Source organism: Cydia fagiglandana, chromosome 17 (genome assembly GCF_963556715.1).
Source record: "Cydia fagiglandana chromosome 17, ilCydFagi1.1, whole genome shotgun sequence".
Lineage (NCBI taxonomy): Eukaryota > Metazoa > Arthropoda > Insecta > Lepidoptera > Tortricidae > Cydia > Cydia fagiglandana.
Window position 1 is genome coordinate 10098634 of NC_085948.1, and position 20209 is coordinate 10118842.

The 20209-nt window shown below is 38.0% G+C and overlaps 2 protein-coding genes and 1 long non-coding RNA gene across 3 annotated transcripts in view; 1 reads left to right on the plus strand and 2 right to left on the minus strand.

Annotated features, from left to right (window-relative positions):
• LOC134672424 (cytochrome b5 reductase 4) overlaps positions 1 to 4064 on the minus strand; it is a 109497-nt gene extending 105433 nt beyond the window's left edge. Inside the window, exon 1 of the mRNA XM_063530311.1 lies at positions 3769 to 4064. The gene's annotated coding sequence lies outside the window, so the exon portion shown is untranslated. The remainder of the gene's footprint in view (positions 1 to 3768) is intronic.
• LOC134672445 (uncharacterized) overlaps positions 1 to 20209 on the plus strand; it is a 142087-nt gene that overhangs the window by 32415 nt on the left and 89463 nt on the right. The gene's annotated exons all lie outside the window — the stretch shown is intronic.
• On the minus strand, positions 5147 to 9628 carry LOC134672440 (cytochrome c). The gene is made up of 4 exons (XM_063530339.1): positions 9507 to 9628; positions 8051 to 8127; positions 7360 to 7468; positions 5147 to 5594 (listed from the first exon to the last, which is right to left on the minus strand). The coding sequence occupies exons 2-4, from the start codon at positions 8120 to 8122 to the stop codon at positions 5449 to 5451; spliced, it is 327 nt and encodes a 108-aa protein (XP_063386409.1). The 5' UTR covers positions 8123 to 8127; positions 9507 to 9628; the 3' UTR covers positions 5147 to 5448.

Consider the following 20209-nt stretch of genomic DNA (forward strand, 5'->3'; position numbering starts at 1 on the left):
TCGATTCGAAACAACTTTCGAACAATAGAAAAAAAAACACGAACATAATGTACATATATCTAAAACGCACCATTGAAACTTTGTAACAATCTTTGCACAAAAGCTATAAATAATTATGAAAACTGCTTCTAAAACTCATCGATTACTTATTTTTTTTAATACATAATTACTAAAAAAAATGAATTTAATAACAATGATATCTGCGTTACCCGGCACGCACGGCTGCCGCTCAGTGCTTAGCGTTAGCGTGCTGCAACCTGCCCTGAACTCTGGGCGCCTTAAGAGATTAGGAGCGTGTGGACATGTGGTAGCATTATGGACAGAGAGGGTAATGGAGTCGCCTAATCATATTGTCTTTTGAGTAATGTGATGATTGCGTTTCCGCGCGGTGATTCGGTGGAACTAATTCTACACTCGTACATATGCAAAATTAGGCAGTCAATTAATATATGGGATATATGGAAATATATGGGAGCCAGTAATTTCTGAACCCTGAATTTTCAGAATTTAAGTAGTAAGTAGTAACTATTAAGTATTATAGTAATAGGTAATATTTTTAAATAAATGTGTCTAATTCAAAAAATATTAGTCCACGGTGTTTGCTCACTCTTCTCTGCGCAATGATATCTAGATAAGTATTTTGCAGATTTTGCGCAGTGACAGAGTGCCTTATGTTAACCACTTCACTAATACATGCTAATGTTGCTAATACGAACAAACGAATGACAGTCAGAAATGAAAGATTTTTTTTATTTACCTACCTAATATGTATGTTAGACACATTAGTATATTTTTTACTACACTACACAAGGTGTTAGTTCAACACTCTTACATAATTTTTGCAAATATTATTTTTTTACCTACGTAATTCCCTTACTTCTGTAGCGTTATTCAAGCAATATGTATGTAGATGATGGTTTAGTTTAGAGGACATTAATTTAATAAGGAAACCTTATAACTAGGGAAGCGCAATTAATCGCAAGTAGATAGATATATAAGTATAGCTAAGTAGGTAGTTTTTTGTGGACGGTTCTATCAATTGTGGCTTTCCATCAGAGAGGGATCAGAATTTCTATGGGGATTTCAGATGGGAATTTTGTTCTCGAAAGTCACAATTGTAATTGCGCAAGTAGGTCATCATCATTATCTTGCCCTTGTCCCATTCACTTGGGGTCGGCGCAGCATGTCTTTCTCTTCCATATCTCTCTGTCGCCCGTCATTTCATCATTCACTTGCGCTCGTTTCATATCATCTCTCACACAGTCCATCCACCTTTTCCTCGGTTTTCCTTTCCTCGTACTTCCCTCCACATTCATTCGTAATACCTTTCTCGTCACATGACTTTCATCCCTCCGCATCACATGCCCGTACCACGCTAGGCGATTTGCCCTTACTTTTTCTGTTATTGCGCAAGTAGGTATCATGCGTATGTAAGTAAAGTCTAACAGATGAAAATGGTGTTAGTACTAGTTGGAAGCCACTTGTTCCTGTAGGAAGACCTTAATTTTAATGTGACCACAGATCACCAAGATAAGTGGATAAGTTAATTGTATGTTAATTCAATATAAAAAATAAACAGTTTAATTTTTTTTTACCACTTCGCCGGACGATATCGGCCTGTCAGTTAATCGCAAAATGTGACAGTTCCGAACAACTGACAGACTGATATCCTGCGTACTGTCGTCAGGCGAACTGAGAGCCTACCGCGAATCACGTTCGACGTGTTGCCTCCCTGTTACACTTACGTACGAACTTACAAGAAGTGCGGCAGGGAGGCAACACGTCGAACGTGGTTCGCGGTAGGCACTCTGGTAATCTGTGGGCCCTTTCTGCAGTTGTTTAAATTATTTTAGCAATTATTTCTTCATTATCTAGCATGAACCGGGCGAAATTTTACACATTGTTTGGCATCGGCGGGGATGGCAGGTGAAATAGGCATAGAGTAACTCGTGAATTCCATGTAGCGTAACCTTTTTAAACTATTGTCTACTACAATTATTGTAAAAAAAATTAAAATTGGGCGGGTGACTAATTTGAAAAGTGGATCTATTTAACACGTACCTACAATAAATAATGTACAATAAAATAACGTGAAGAACATCCGCTAGCCAGCGCGGGTGCACGTACGCGGCTCAGAGGGTCTACCGCGAAAACCGAAATTCGCAAATTGCGGGGATCTTTCTCTTTTACTCCAATGAAGGCGTAGGTAATAAAAGTGACAGAGAAAAATGCCCGCAATTTGCGAACTTCGATGTTCGCGGTTATAGGCCAGGTGCCATTTCAGGTAAAATCCATCACACGCGTTCGCGCTAGTTAGCGGTGTTCATGAATACTATTTTTCGTAAACCCGCTCACCCGCTCCGTGTAACCGCGCCGCGTTAGCTAGCGGACGTCCCTACACTTGTTAAGTCAACCATTTTGCCATGTTGATGTTTGGATAGGATGTTAGTACAGCGTTGGTAGACTATTCAAGGTTTATTAGAAATTAAAATATGCTAACAATATAATTATGTAGGTACGTAGGTATCATTATGCTTAATTACGCGCGCGAATTACTCGAAATCAGGGGCTGAGGAAGTAGGATGAGTGCAAGAGAGAGGGAAGGGCTAGGGCAATTTGTTTTGATTCTTACCTCGCACGAAGATTGTAATATCATATTTTCTATTTCTGAATACCTTATAAAAGAAAACATATTTTTATAACTGAGAAGGGAAGGCTTGTTATTATTTCAAAAGTACTAAGCTATGTGTTATATTGCAAGCTACTTTTTAAGTGAAATGTATGACTTTATAGTCAATGAGAACTGGTCAGGTTTCTAATAATTTCAAGAATCTCTCTTCTCTTGGAGCCAGGGGAGATCTTGATTGTCATGTCACACATGCCAATATGGCCGTTTCTGTGGGCGCATTCAGCCAGCCTCTCCGTGTTGCATATCACGTGGATTCCACAGTCATAGCCATTGCTTTGCTGGAGGCATTCCTTGTCTACAAAGTTTATTGAACCTACAACAAACAAAACAAATTAGAAAAAAAACTTTGGCAATGTCACAGATAATAAATGTAAATATAACTGTGGTGGATGTATAAGACAACAATGAATTTCCAAATTCTTACATCAGATGATTATTAAAAAAACCAAATAAAATAATATTTTGTTAGGCTTACCTGTAGGTGAAAAGTATGATATTAAATGACTGGCAAACTCCCATGCCACATTGTGATTGCTCCCTGATGAAGAGTCCAAATGGTAAAAACAGCTCTCTGGCTTGGAGTACACTAAGAGGCTCCAGTGTGAGCCTCCGGCCATGTCCGGCAAATTATTGTCATTTAGCGCAAAGAAAACAAACTTCTTCCTACTTATACCAAGTGGTTCCAAAAAAGTATTGATTTCATCTGTTCCAACCATTTTTATACATTGTGTGACTTCCGGAGTTACAAATAGTAACTCATCGTTGTTAGTGAATAATACTCGTTCTAGATATTCGAAGTAAAATGATATTACTGTGTCGTTGAGCCAATATGGCCCGTCCAGAAGATCGACATCTGACTGATGGAGAAGAATTTCATGGAAACTCAGTACTACGGTCGCTTGAGCCATTTCTAATGGCTTAGATTTGATTTACTTCTTCAGTTATAGCTAATAAGGAAAACAAAACAAATATAAAAATACCGAAGTGAGAGTTATAAAAATAAATAGACAATCAATATATTAAATAAAATTGAAATACGTACATAAAAATATTAAGATACCTATATTTTGAACACTTACCTAGAAGTTGAATCTCAGATTGGCATAATAGATCAGGCAATGTGCAGTCTTCTACACAATTATGTCACCAATAAAAATATAATTTACAATATCTCTAACGGAGAGTTTGTCTAGTTAACGTAAAGATTTTGTATTTTAGCACTATTATTTGATATTCTAGCATTATCTTAGATCCACACACATTCTTCTTTTTCCCTTCAAGCTGAAACTGTCTGATACAGCTTAGAGTTAATGTTAGGTTTTTATGAAATTATTGCAATATAAACCTTAACACTTGAATGTAGCGTATTCATCACAATAAATAGAAACCTACAATTTTTAACGTGAAAAGTAGCGTTAATAGCAATTACTTTAGTATGCAGAAACGTCAAATTGACAGTTAGACCTAGGTCATTGCCACAAATAAAAAACCAAATAAAGCCTCCTTTCCACTCATCAGCTTTAGTTTCCGATTGCCATCAAAATAAAATTAATCTTGATTAGATAGGTAGGTTCGGGTTGATATTGGATTGTCTGAAGTTCAGCTGCCAGCCGTGTACCCACAATTTGGTTGCCAACCACCTACTACACGGTCGGATCTAGGTACTTACCAAGATCCACAAGATCGTAGTGGTGTCGAAGCCTGTCGAGTGTCGACTCGACAGGCTTGTTGCCGAATGTGTAATACTTAGGGTTTTACTTGCTTCTGGGCTATAACCGCGAAAATGGAAGTTCGCAAATTGCGGGGATTTGTCTCTGTCACTCTAATTACGCCTTCATTGGAGTAAAAGAGAAAGATCCCCGCAAGTTGCGAATTTCGATTTTCGCGGTAGCCGCTTAGATGTCCTACCCCCAACATCGAAAATGGTTATCCGCCATCGCTCTTGCATATTCGGCCGACACAGAAGCTGAGCGGCTACCACAAAAACCGAAATTCGCAAATTGCGGGGATTTTTCTCTTTTACTCCAACGAAGGCGTAATTAGAGTGACAGAGAAAAATCCCCGCAATTTGTGAACTTCGATTTTCGCGGTTACAGCACAGATACCGTCTTTCGATGATGGTGGTAGGGAGTTGTTGGTAGCTCGCTCCATCGCGGAAGCCGCACGCAGACGCAGACGAATAAAGTTACGTATGTATTCACTATAAACATTTTGTTTAGAAACAGAAATCCACGATCCACGTGTTTCTCAAACAACCGTTGCGGTAAAACACTTGTTTATCGCAAAGTTAAAAAAACTGGCACTTGACTGTAGGTACTCTTTTCCATCCTTCTGTATTGGTACATACATTTAGGGATTATAATCAACAAAGGGAAAATAAAGCGAACAATTCTTTATTAATAAAATAAATAACTAAACAATGTCTAATCTCTTGTACATAATACAAATAAAAAGCTATTTGGTGATAACTATTAATAATTTATTAACATTTAAATCACACTCACAAGTACTTAAAAATTGTGAATAACATCTCATGTTAGCGCGGTGATCATCTCAGAACAACACCTTAATAAATAAATGTCTGATCACATAATTACAAGTATACCCTAGGTATGATGACATGAAATAGGTAACTATTGTGCAATAACATTGCAAATACATTAGTTAAATGATACTGATTGGGCTATTCACAGAAGCAGATTCCAGTAACATAATGGAAAATGCTTCTGATTCTGTAATTTTCCTAATAATTTATTTGATTACTTAGTCGCGCTCTTGAGGTACGCGATGAGGTCCGCGCGTTCGTTGGGCTTCTTCAGACCGGCGAACACCATTTTGGTTCCGGGGATGTATTTCTTGGGGTTCTCCAGGTATTCGAACAGGGTGTCCTCATTCCAGGTGATACCTGTAAATTAAATAATGATGCTTATTTATATGTTGTAAGAAGGTTTGTACTTCTTTTTAAAACGCCACCCAAATATTTAAGGAGCATTCATTATCAAAAGTGGCCTGCTCTCGTGTCTGAGGCCAAGACCCTCTTTTGGTCACTGAAGCCATATTAGTTAGTTATTCATTGTCAAAAGAAAATGTATTTTAAAGTAAACTTAAAATTTTAATAGATTTTTCTAGCTTCGTTAGAAATTAAATACCTATTAAATAATTTTCTTTGCTTTAAAACCATGAACATGAAAAATTAAACATGAACTTCGCACATTGTCCATTGCGTAAGACCACACGTCATCAATGTTGATTACATACGATTTCAACACCTCATCACTACACGTGGTACTTATCGATAAGCTCGAGCCAGTGCGTGATAATTTACTAGCCACTACAAGTTTTTCCACTCGGATACGCATTATAATGTTTAATTTCCGGCTTTATCAGTTAAGCAACCTTATCAACTTGATGGATGTCACTTGATGATGATGATTAATGGACCTTGTTATCATCATGCTCAAGATAAGTTGACATAGTGATCTTGAATTTAATAAAGTCAACTGGGGCGGGCTCATCAGTTCAGTTCAGACATACTTATGATATGAAATTCGCGAGATTTTTAACCTTTTTGCATGGCTTAGAAGTGTAATGAGTAGAATTGTGTGCTAAAATCAAATCTCTCTCAATTTATGTAATTATTTATTTATTTATTGTAGTGTAGTGTATTCAAATATGAGGGTTCTTCTACTACAATACCAGCATGCATTTCAGGGAGCCAGTTCAGGTACGCAATCGCTTGTAGAGCGCATGCGTACAATGTTCGAATTTCGGCAATATAATTGCGATATTATTTTTATGATCCGTCATATGATTTGTTTTTTTATTATTTGTATCTCCTTCGATATCACGGGCCTATAATCCCGGTTTTTTGATAGGCTTGCGTGGGGACACAGATCCAACACGTAGAGGCCCCTTGGAGAGCTTTAATGTCATGTAGAACGCCTGCTGGAACCCGTTCACAGGTGCAACAATAGACACCCATGAACCGGTCTCAGCAGGCATTGGGACTATTGTATTTTTATTATTATTATTATGAATGGGCTTACTCATGGCCACAGACTAGCCGAGGCGTAGACGTGGCCTACAATGGAGCGAGCTCAATGATTTGATTTGTATCTACTCGTATCTAAGTAGGGTTGCCAGATCAATCAGAACAATATAAATTTTTCGGGATTTTGGGACTTAAGTCGGGAAAAAAAAATACATACATTCAAATTAAAGTAATTGTATTAAAAACAACGATATTTTACATTATTGGCACTACGTCAGCTCGCTCGCTATACGACAGTTCGGAACTTGAAATTATTGTTTTATAACGTGAAGCTGTTTTTCGGGACCGTTTACACTTTGTCGGGAATCGGGAACACATGCTAAAAATCGGGAGAATCCCGCCAAATCCCGACCATCTGGCAACCCTATATCTAAGTTCAAATTTCTGTGATAAGAGCTATCTCCATAAAAGTCAGAGGTACGAGACAATGTATCAAAGCTTTTGGAGAATGCGAAGACGGAGCAGGAATCCTCTACTGATGAACATTATACTGAAGAGTGAAGATCCCTCAAGAAATGTATATTTTTTATGTAACTCCTACTGTCTCCTCCATATATTGGTATATTGTTAACGTCGAAATAAATCATTTATTGATCTATTTAATTTGGTAAAAACTTACCCTTGGCTTTGTTGGCATCTGAGTATGAGAATCCGGCGGCCTGTCCGGTCTTGCGTCCAAAGAAGCCGTGGAGGTTGGGGCCTACTTTGTGTTTGCCGCCAGCCTCTACCTGAATTTACAGAAATAGAAGTTTTCAGATTATTATTTAAACAGTAACCCCTCATTTTTGCCGCAGTCAAAATCAAGAAGAATATAATTAATATATTTTAGCTGAAATAATGTAAACAATAATGAGTATGGTGACATCAATGTCAAGTTTACAATTAAATACTTTCTGCTGTCAGGTTGCAAAAGAGTTTGCTAACATTCAAATAGTTTGCAACTTAAAGAACACTATAAAAACCAGTTGATACAAAATACAGTGACTTGTCTTAGTGGAAAAAACTCGTAGAAAACTATATTTAATTGTTAAGTGTAAAAGATAACAATGAAATACTAAGAAGAAAAAGTGTGTGTTCTGTTAGTGTATTTAAAGCTGTAATACTTAAGTATTAGCTATAACTAAGGTGAGTCTTCATTATCTATCCTATTTACTATGAGCCAAATGACCCTTTGCTGGTTAACAATTGGTTGCTATTGGCAGATGCAACTGCATCAGAATGTCTAAATGTGCTCTCCTTGAATTTTACTGCTGTCACATGCTATGATGTCTATTGTTGCCTATAAGTTTGTAGCTGGCCTGTAAACTTACTGTGTGGCACTGTGCGCATCTCTGGACAAAGATCTTCTTGCCATTCTCAGCGTTTCCTGCAGGTACGCCCATTTTTCCTGAAATATCAAATAAAAAGTTAATAATTTAGCTTCTATATTCAATTAAATAATATAACTAAACTATAACATATAAAACCTGATCTAAAAAAATACTAATCATAAACTAAAATACTAAAAAATATCCCCCTGTGGCATGGCCATAGATGCTGGCAGCATTTCCTCTCTGTATTGCAAGACTAATTCTTTTTAGCGACATAGATTTAGCTACTTACTTAGATTAAAAACAAAAGCTTTGTTGATGTCTTTACAAGGGTCTAAAGGTCTGACTATAATAGGAATTTTGTAGATATTGAACTGTTATTAGCGCTGATAACAGACAATTGCCATTTAGTATTGTTGCAATAAATAAATAAATAAGACATTATTATGGTCCATTACAGAGTCGATTTTATTGCCGAAGAATTATTTATTTGGAAAGAATAGTATCAGGTCGGGTCAGTTTCTCTTACTAGACTGGAAAATGTGATTCATTTATACCATATCAATAGTTAATAATATTATAGTTAGTACCACATTTAAAGAAAACAATACACCATTGTTCAGGTACGGCTAAAAGAATACAACAAGTTTAGCCTTAAATTGTTTCAAATAAATCCGGTAATAACTCATCATAACTGCACTATGCCCACAGCCCACACACTAATTATTATACCCATACCAGCTTTTATTTTCTTAACAATTAACCAGAATACAAACCTAGACAAAAACAAGAAATAGAACCAAGCTTCCTATAAAACCTACTATATCTTCATATGAATGACCTTTATCTATTTCCTGATTACAAGTATCTATTTCCTTAAGAAAAATCAATAGATAATGACTTACGTTGCGTAAATGCCCATGGCTTTATGTAACGAAGGTTAGATAATTGGGATTTCCACAGTACATTTTCAGTTTCAAGGAAAAACTATATTTATATAATAATATATGGTATGTATGATGAAATGTTGTGATATATCCAAGTTTGTTTGGAGAATTAAGAGTTTATAGCTAAATAGTCTTCAACCAAATTAGATAACACTGGCTAGTGGTATTTTTTACAAATGGGTCAGGATCAATGTCACGCGTCTTTGGAAGTCCAAGGCACAAGGTGTCGTAATGTCACAATTACGTAAGCAACTAAAGTTTGAAATAAGCTCAAACTAAAAAGAAATTGGAACAGTATAGTAACAAATAAGACGAAAATAGTGCTGTCACATGTATTTTAAGCCAGAATTTTGGAAAAACATAATCATCTATAATATAGTTTTAGGTTAGGGCGATGATTCATTGATTACCGCGAACCACCTCCAATATGTATATCACAGAATAAACACTTATTTCACTCTTAAAAAGCATGTAATATAATTAAATTCATAAATTATATCAGTACTCACTTTATGAACTTGGGGATATATAGAACTACACGAACACGGGCGAGTCAATTTTCTCAACTGGCTGTGCGATTTGGATCGTGGCGCTGTGATCACACGACAAAAACGAGGTCTGTCGAAAATACACGAACGCTACACGTGGGTGCGCAGAAACGGCCTATATCTGCATCTCTTTCGAACGTCAATGACGTCACAAAAATTAATTAATTAAAAGTGTTCTTTAATATTTTTTCCAGAAATAATATTATATTTATTTCACAATACCTACTAGTGAATACAATAATTCTAAATAATTAGTGTTATTATAATTTAACGCTGACAATACTCAACAAAACCAGTCAGGATGCTCCAACTGTAGTTTTGAGTGTTAACAACAGATGGCGGTAAGAGTATCGTTTCTCACGTTATTACAAGCTTATATTTGACTTGCCCTTGTATGTTAGTGTAGGGGTGTGGGTCACTTCCCGATTTCCGATTGAGCTGAAATTTTGCATAAATACATAGAATACATACTATGTATGTAAGTAAATCGGATGATAATGCAAAATTATGATGACATGGAGCCGATTTCATGATGGAGACAGGAGGTGGTCAATGGCCACGGAGTGGTGGAGGATGACTAGGTTGAGTATTAGTTGCATGTGGAAAGAAAAGTACAGTCAGCGATAAAACTTGTAGGTAAATACGAAAAAAATTTTTTTTGCCAAAAACACCTACCAATACCTACCTACTCAGTTACAACGAAACTTTATTAAACGGGCCAGAGTGGGGCCAGGCATTCAAAATTATCTTCATATTGTCACTATAATATCTCATCAGTCAGCACTAGGTATACATATATGCAGTGAAACGGCCACCGTTGGTCAGATAGATTACCAAGTTAAAGGTGTTGCTGCCTGTAAACTACCTGTAAGTATGTATTTACTGATATATTTGTGACGTTCCACGGCAAAAGGTACCTTATGGCGGCTGGCGCTTACGTCGCATAGCGCCGCAATAATATTGGAGCGGCGTTAATAATAGCGTAAGCACCAACCGCCATAAGGTAAGTACCTTTATCCGTGGGAGGTCACATTTTTCCATCCACTATTCTGGCTAGGTAGGTAGGTACGGAAATAAAAGGCATATCTAACTTCTCCTTCAAGTTTAAAATAGCAACTCTAAAAGATTTAGTTAGTGAGTAGGTGTATCGGCGCCTACGCTTCAAGTTATAATGGGAAAACTTCGTCAGCATTTAAGGCGGTCATTATTGGATTTACCTCAAATACTTTTCTTTTACTTTCCTTTCTTATTTTCACATAGCTTTTATTAGTAAATTGCCTACACGTGTACTATGCTGCCAACGTGTGTAGCCTGACACTATGAGAGTACCAAGTTTGTAATAGTTATTTACAGGTACATATGGTCCTATTTGGCACTTTTCGTGCGTATGTCAAATGTTTAAAGGACCATATGTACTGTAAAACGTTGTGCGCAGAGGCGTAGCTAGAGGATATGGCGCCCGGGGCAGGCACCAAATTTGCGCCCCCCCCCCCAAACTAAATTAACTAACGAAAGGGTTACTTATTAAAGTTTACTTTTAACTTGGACAAATACATAATAAGTATATGTGTTTTTATTACATCGGTGGCTAAAAAGCTTACGACCCACCTGATGGTAAGCAGTCACCGCATCATATGGACGTCTACACTCTAGGGGTGTTATATTACATGCGCGTTGCCGACCATTTTAAAACGTATACACTTCTTTTTTGGAGGCCACCATAGCCTGTAGCCTGTCGAGAAAAGGGAACTTATTCAACTTATTATGGAATGAGCTCCTTTTTCTCGACGAATTTCCTGCCGCCCGCTGTGAAGGGAATTTCTCTTAAACCGCACAGAGCGCGACCATTTAGATTCTAGGGTGTGAGGATAAACACTCTGCCTACGGCGAGCGGTGCAGTGATGGCAAGCTGTAACCGTTGGCAGCTGCCTAGTTAGGCAGAAGGTCAAACAATTTTTCAGACAACAGCTCATTGTACTTTACTTACGAGCGGTAGAGAACTACCTGTATAGAGGGTAGCTAAAAAATAACTACATTCCCGTTGCCAGGGAGGGTTTAGGATTATAATGAGCAACTTTTACTATGGGCCCAACCGCTAAGTCAGGAAAAAAAAATTTGGCTGTTTCATACATTTTGGCTGGTCCATTTTCTTTATAAGGTAAACTTTTTTTTCGCGTTTTGCGGGGTTGGTCCCGTAGTAAAAGTTGCTGAGTATAATAGCAAAACCTCCCTAGCAACGGGAATGTAGTTATTTTTAGCCACCCTGTATAGGAATCCCCAGTACCTACTGTCGTCCGACAGATATGCAGCAGCAGCTATTGGAGCAGGTTCCGTCTACTACGGCTCATATGCGCCTGCCGGACAAAGGGCTAGCGATCCATTTGCATAGGTAGTCTCTTGGACAGTCCATAAGATGGTAACTTCCCGACAGGAGACCCCTGACGCAAAAGACGCGCTAACACGGGACACAACTCTAGCTGAAGCACTCGGCCCGCTCGCCTTAAAAATAAAAGCATAGCAACTCCCGCCGAATATCCCTCTGCTTGATAGTTTCTGGCATAGAGTATTCGCACTGGCGCTACCGTCGTCTTTCAAGGAGGAGGAGGAGTTCGAGAAAAAAAGAGTACTTACCTAAAAGATCGGCTTTCTCTTTTGAGTTGTGGGCCAGATTACCATCCGCATTTCACACTTCACAGTGGTGGTAAATACGATTGACGAAAATATCCCTGCTGCCTTTTGGCAAGGCGGGGAGGTATAGTTCGTTTTTTTTAGCATTAGAAAGAACTCCACAGAAGTAAGCGTACAGTTTTTATCAGGCTCCTTAATTGTTAATAATTATTGAATTATCTAATGTAGCACGGTCAATACATATAATTTACTTCAAATTATCACCGCTAAAAGTGCCGGATTTGGAACCACAAGCTTACTTCTGCGAAGTTCTTTCTAATGCTAAAAAAAACGAACTATAGTCTTGCCCATTTTGGCGCCCCCCCTTGGACGGCGCCCGGGGCACGTGCCCCCTCCAACCCCCCCCCCTAGTTACGCCACTGGTTGTGCGTTACACGAGCGAATAGGTAATTCGCAACTCGTGTCGATTTAAAACACTCCCTTCGGTCGTGTTTTAATTTATCGCCACACGTTCGAATTTCCTCTTTTCAGCACTTGTATCGTAAATAACTTTTACGAAATTAATTCTCTTTATAGGTGAACAAAGTACATTTTTAGTATAAGGTGGCCAGTTATTAAAGAGTTACCAGTAATTGACGATTTACCCTAGATACCTATTGAAACCACAAACTTGTAATCGTCTGAATAAACCATTAAAACATTTTTAATAGGTACGTATATTCGATATCGAGAAACGAACCAATCCCAGTGAATAATTGCGCGTCATTAAAATAGCCCAAATTATCTCTACGGACACGTCAGGCAGATTACGCGTGGCCCTTGATAAGGGTTCCAGTCGGGAAATTGATTCGATACACCGCAAAGGAGCCATAGGGAATAATTACGGCAATGCTTCAGTACTACAAATACATGATTTGGTAGGCGTGTGTGTACCAAGCTGTTTTTAATTACTTAACCCAGATTTATCAGGTTTATCTATGTGGTCGAGCGAATGCCTATAGCTTTCAGTAAATTAAGATGCCCACAAAATGAAACTTAAGGAAGTTAGAGGCTTAGAGGTAGGTAGGTAGTGTCTGTAGGTACTTACCTCAATCCTTCAACGCGTGTTGTAAAGCATGCCTCTGCCTACTTTGTAGGTTATAGACGTACCTAACGGACTTAGCAGGTTAGGTAGGTATAGTATAATCAATCTTTTTAAAATCTTTGGTTTTTACTATTTCTATATTTGATACTTTGTTTGTTTCGGTTAACTGCTAGAAGTACCTACTTGCTCAGAAATCATTTCGCAAATTTAAATATTTAATGGGTGGTATTCCATCTTATCCAATATGTTTGTCCAATGTGTATTTGCGTCTCTCATTTTGCTTAGTGAGAGAGTGAGACACAAGGCCCATTGGATCAAGAAATTGGGCTGGTGGAATACCAACCTAAGACAAGATAACTGCAAACTTAGTTGCGGCCTCAATTGGCTTTGAATCCGTGGTGTTAACTGAAAACGGCTAATCAGCCCATCTACGCTCTAATGAACGGCTCCTCTATATACCTACTGCCGTATTCGAACTTCAAGATATTCACAAGAGACGACACGTACTAGATCCATTCTAGATACGTTATAGTTTAGATATCAACTAGTTCTCTTTTGCAGCGCAATTCGGGCAACCAATGTCACTTTTACGTTAGATAGCGTAAGATATCTATTAGACGTGAATTGGATCTCAAAGTCATATCCTGAGGAAATTGTTCAAGAGTATCTCCAGAATCGCACAAATGTCAAATTTGACGGGTTACATCTTAAACATATCGTTATCGTATCTTGGTGATGTCTAAAATATATCTAATAGATGTCTATTTCAAAATCCGAATCGGGCCCTAAATCTAAGCTCATGCTACAATTAGGTAGGTACAGAATAACACTGCTATTGACCACCGCATTATTAAATTTTCGTAGGGAATTCCGGGTCAAACAAAGCGTCGTTTGGACTAGGTACGTTACGGTCTAGCTAACCGTTCGTGAAATTTTCCTCCGCTCTATGGTTCGTTTGGACCATTACTGCGTTAGTCGGACGGTTACACGCTTTGATATTCCCTGGAAAATGTCAATTCGATTCGATTACTTTACACATTTGGCCCCGTTCTACACTTACCTACGCAAGCTTGCAAGCTATATATGAACCATAGAGAAATATATGTACCTAAGGAAAGAGTGGTAAATCAATACATCAGTTTTCTTACGAAAACGCGACTTAGGGGTCATCCATTAATTACGGCACACGAATTTCTAGGTTTTTTGACCCCTCCCCCCCCTCCTTGTCACACTTGGTCACATTTGGCAAAGCCCTCCCCCTAGTGTGACGTCACATTTTTTCTACGAAATCGCCAAATCGAATTAAGTAAGTACCTAAGTATGATTAACAGAGCTCGGATAGGGTGAGCTATTTGCCTTATAATTTGACATGTCTTATGTCATATATAAGGCAAATAGCTCACCCTATCCGAGCTCTGAATTGATTAATATTTTATCAAAATATTTTTGACGATATAAATATTAGTAATTTTATAACCCAAAACTGCTTAGGAAAGAAAATTCAACGAATAAAAACGATTATCGTTTTAAAAACTTGTTATTTAAATGTACAGCGAATAAAATAATTTAAATAAAGTTTCGGTAACTGATGAAGTTAAAGTGACGTCACAAAGTTTGTGTCTCCCCCCTCCCCCATGTCACAATATGTCACATTTTTTTGACCCCCTCCCTCCCCCTAAACGTGTGATGTAATTAATGGATCACCTCTAAGGAAAGAGTGGTAAATTCATACATCAGTTTTCTTACCAAAACGCGACTTATTTCGTAGTCGACATCTAGCGTCAAGTAGCGGAATTTATCAGTATACTGCTGGTCGGAGGCTAGATGTCGCGACGAACGATAAGTCTAATGCTCAACAATTTTCAGCTAATATTATAGGTAATCGGTTTAACCGGAACTCTATTTTCAACTCCTTGTGCTTGTAATATTAGTTGTAAATTGTTTTAACAGTAGGTATGTACATTTTTCGTCAGTAGCGATATTTGTTACATCTGGTATCAAGTAGCGGTACTGATAAATCCACTACTTGACGTTACACTGAGAGAAAAGTACAACAAAAATACACTTAGAATTACAAAAATAAACTTAATCCGGGGACAAGGAGAGTTAACTAATAGGAACAAATTGACTTTTGCAATTTCTATTAGTTCTTGCAATTTCTATTATCTGTTTGTTGAAATTATATTTGGGATTACTGAGCTGTTTGTAGAAATAAATAAACTTTACAGAAATAGTGAAACGTCCATAATTATTACTAAAACTTCATTTATTCCCCCAGTACAGAACTGTTTTTTAATTCCTGGTGATGATTTTTCTCTCAGTGTAGATGACCACTACGAAATAACTCGCGTTCTGTTAAGAAAACTGATGTATGGAGTTACCACTCTTTACTTAGGTACTTATTTCTCTATGGCCACACGGAACAGGACGCTAACACGAGCTAAGGAGATTTGTAGGTGTTAAATAGTTTATAAGCTAGCTAACTACCCCATTTTACCCGCTATGGGTAATTTATCATTTCTTACGCTGCGAATGCAGGCAGCGAATGTTAGTGCCAGCTAACTACTTTCTCAGGTAGGGTTACCAGTTGCACCTGCATGAGATGATGACATAAGAATTATACAGTACTTGCCGAGAAAAATTAATTAATTGAACTCTTTGAGCCAAAGACGTCAACTGATGCGCGCGGCTACAGCCTACAGCCTAAAGGAGGGCACTGATTACAGTCCGCTGGACGGTATCGGCCTGTCAGTTGTTCGGAACTGTCGAAATTTTGTTCTAAGGGCTTGTGCACAAATCACGCGAGGTTCGATGGGGGGAGGGGGGTCACGAAAAAATCACGATAGATCACGTTGGGGGAGGGGGGTATTTTTTTTTTTTTTATTATGAATGGGCTTACTCATGGCCACAGACTAGCCGAGGCGTAGACGCGGCCTACGATGGAGCGAGCTCGCCCAGAAGGTGCCTGTTCACTCTTGATTTGAAGGTTGCCGGGTTATAAGAACACGGAAATATAGACGCCGGCAAGGAATTCCATTCCTTGGCAGTGCGCATAAGGAAAGTAGAAGCAAAGCGCTTCGTGCGAATTGGTGGAATATCTACCAAGTAAGGATGGAAACCGGCCGTGCGTCTAAAAGTCCGATGGTAGAATGGGGACGGTGGAATAAGCTCGTGTAGCTCTTGGGCACACTCCCCGAAGTGCAACCTGTAGAATACCGACAGGCTGGCGACTTTCCGCCGATGGGCCAAAGACTGAAGCTTAGCCGTTAGCTTCTTGTCGCCAATCATCCTCCTGGCTCTGCGCTCCACTGAGTCCAAAGCGGCGAGTTGGGTATAAGGAAACCTCACGTGTATTTTTTCTACAGTATTACTTGTTTTCTGAAAGAGCTACGTATTTGTGATTTCATGTGCATATATGTTTATTTTTTATATCAAATTCTATAAAGTTATGTACTCACTGAGTATAATTGCATGAATTCTATAGTAACTTAAATTGTATTAATTACTCGTAATGCATGTTAATTATAAGATGTAATAATGTTTTGAAAAGATGTGTCCCGCCGAGTTTGTTGCCGGTCCCATATTGGGATACCCTCCTCCAATTGAGGGGGGATTTAAATCTTCTCGGGGCAGAGGTGTACGGTTGGAGCCGGTAAATTTATTTGACGTTCATAAGCGCATTGTAATATGCCTACTTGAATAAACTATTTTTTATCTTTATCTTTTATCTTTACCTAAACGAAACTAAGAAAAAAAACCTACCACATGAGTAGATATTTTTCTCTCGGTTTTTTTTCAGTTTCTTCACTCTGCACTTCAAAATAGCCAGTCTATTTAAAGAAAATAGAAAAATAAATAAGATTTTCTACATACAATACTATTTATCTTAAAATTAGGTCGAATGAAAAATTTTTAAGAAAATACACGTGAGGTTGTGTGGGGGGACCCTCCCTCACGTGTATTTTCTAGCCAAGGGTAGCCAAAAACCTCACCAAATATCACCAAGGGGGAGGGGGGATCAAAAAGTAGCCGAAAACACCTCGCGTGATTTGTGCTCAGCCCCTAACTGACAGGCCGATACCGTCCGGCGGACTATCAATCAGTGGGCCCCTTAATGTCAACCTTCGTGCATTCTGACAAGACCAATGACGTATATCTCAGGACGGGCCTTACGGTCTATAATAAATAGTACTTGTTAAGCATTGTCCCTCACGAATTCGAGCCAATCGTGCAGTATAACGCAACTAGTTAGTTGCGACCAATCACGGGCGTGATGCGAATTCATCAACCAGTCGCGTTATAGCGGTGTCACACCGCTGTATTGATCCCATTTACCATTCTTATTGCCCTTAAGGCCAGTCCTGAGAGTCAAACAAGACAAGGTTTCCGATGACGCGCCCGCGCCGCGCATCCTAGGCGTGACGTTTCAAGGATTAAACACACAAATTACTTTCTAATTTTCATTGTTAAAATCCTCAGTAAGTTCCTATTATTATTATTCGATATTAGTAATAATAATGTCAAAAGAAGCACTGACTTTTGTTAACCCTATCCGTATCTCATCCTGTAAACGCTGTCCGGCCTAATTTATGCGAGCTCGTTTCTGTAAACTTTAAATATTCTAGTCCATGGAACCGTTTCGTTTACCTTAAACAACTTTGTTGTGATTACATTTTACTTTAAACGTTGGTTTCGGTAATATTTCGCGGAAAGCGTAATATTTAAATTGAATTTTGCTTTAATCTCACGACCACACTAATTCTTATATCAAAGACTCTTTGAGTACTTAATCTAACTTTCTTTGGGTAGCGTTAATTTGATTTTAACATGAGAAATGAGTTGTTTCACTCCGTTTTATTTGAAAAACCTGTTGGTTATAAATTCCGGCTTACTTCTGCTTAGGCTTTATCTAATAAATGAAAAGTTCTCTCTCCTCCTATTTTTATTTCTAGTTTTTTAACTGCTAGATTTCTGACAGAGTTGTTGACTTATTTTCGCATTTAATTTATAATACAAATAGTTATTGTGTTGGTATTTTGATCGACCGGTAAGCTCCACTAAGTGGTTCAACAGTAATATGATTACAAACAGGCGTAAAATCGTAAATTGCACTTTCATAAAAAATTGCACCGCGCATTGCAATGTGACAAATTTCATCCATATCTGTTCAGCCATTTGCGTAACAACAACCATCCTCATAAACTTCCACGTTTATAACATTAGCAGCTTTCTGTATAGGTATGTAAATAACAAGGAGGGCTTGGGACCTATTCTTCAGCGAGCTTTTTAACTTCAATGTTTTATTTAGACATGCAATCCTCTTTCCGGTCTGCTGGAACATGTTCACGGCGCCTGCATTTTGTATGTAGTAGTCGTAGAAACATCTTAGCTTCGCTGCAAGTCGACAAATATTCTGCCAAGAGAACTTATTCACACGTTATGATCTATTATGTGAGTCAATGAATAACAAAATGTATATATCAATCAGTGAATCCGCTGGCTAGAGATTCCTCAGATTTCGAAAGGAGTAATCAATTATTCAGTAGTGAATAACAAAAGTTACATGCTTGAAAATCTTAGTGGCAAAATTAAACTCATCAAAAACGCGACGGAATGTATTAATAAACATATGGTATATCATTAAATGTAATAAAGATAAATGGATCCAAATTAACACGACGACGCAGACGATTTAGTCCTATTTGCTACCGATTCCAAGTCCCTACAAGACATGCTCATCCAGCTTACCGATGAAAGTGAAAAAGTTGGCCTAAAGATGAATGTCTCTAAAACGAAGGCTATGACTAATAGTAAAAATTAAGAAAAAATAATAATAAAAAATCAAGAAATAGAATATGTAAAAGACTACATATATTTAGGTCAACTAATATCTCCACACAAACAACAAACACAAGAAATCCAAAGAAGAATTACAAACAGCTGGGCTAGATACTGGTCTCTAAAAGAAATTATGAAATCAAATTCAATGCCAATCTCTGGGAAAAGAATAATCTACAACTCATGTATACTTCCAGTATTAACATATGGTTGTGAAACCTGGGCCTTAACCAAGGAAAATGAGCACAAAGTCAAAGTCACTCAACAAAGTATGGAGAGGAGTATGCTGGGAATAAAACTAAGAGACCGATGCAGACTCTCAGATATTAGGAAAACGACCAAAATAGAAGACGTTTCCCAGAGAATCCGAACACTCAAATGGAAGTGGACAGGGCACATGATGCGCTCACAAAAGGACAAATGGACAAAAGATGTCACAGAGTGGTACCCAAGAGGAAAGAAAAGACCACAATGTAAACCGTAAAAAAGATGGGAAGATGACTTTCCTGCAGACTGGAGAAGACTCTCAAAAGACCGCGAGGAGTGGCGTCGCCTGGAGGAGGCCTATGTCAAGGACAGCCTGACAAAGAAAAATAAAAGAAAAGAGTAGAAACATAAATAAATAAAACATAGATAAATACTCGTATAGTGTAAAAGAAAATGTAAAAATGTACATGTCAGGAATAAAGGCTATTTCAAATTCAAATTCAATATCATTAAATGTTACGGTTGTTGCCGACGGACTGTTTTCCTGGACCCATATACAAGTGACTTTTGCATACTTATAGTTTTTGAGCTTACCGAAGTTAGAGTATTTACATTATCAACTTTGAAAAACCACCAACAAAATGCGTGACGTAGCGAATTCAAAACATATATAACATTGGTTGTATGCCCATACAAAGTCGACATCATTCGACATTCACAGTTAAAAACTAGCAGTCGATTCAGTATAAGTACATCCCGATATTCCCGGCCGTAACGTGGTACAGTTCCCATGAAACGATCACTATAGCTACAGAACTGCTATTAACCATTGTTTCAGGCGAACCAATATAAATGGGACTCATAATAGACTCGCTTAATCGAATCCATCAATTATTACATACATTTA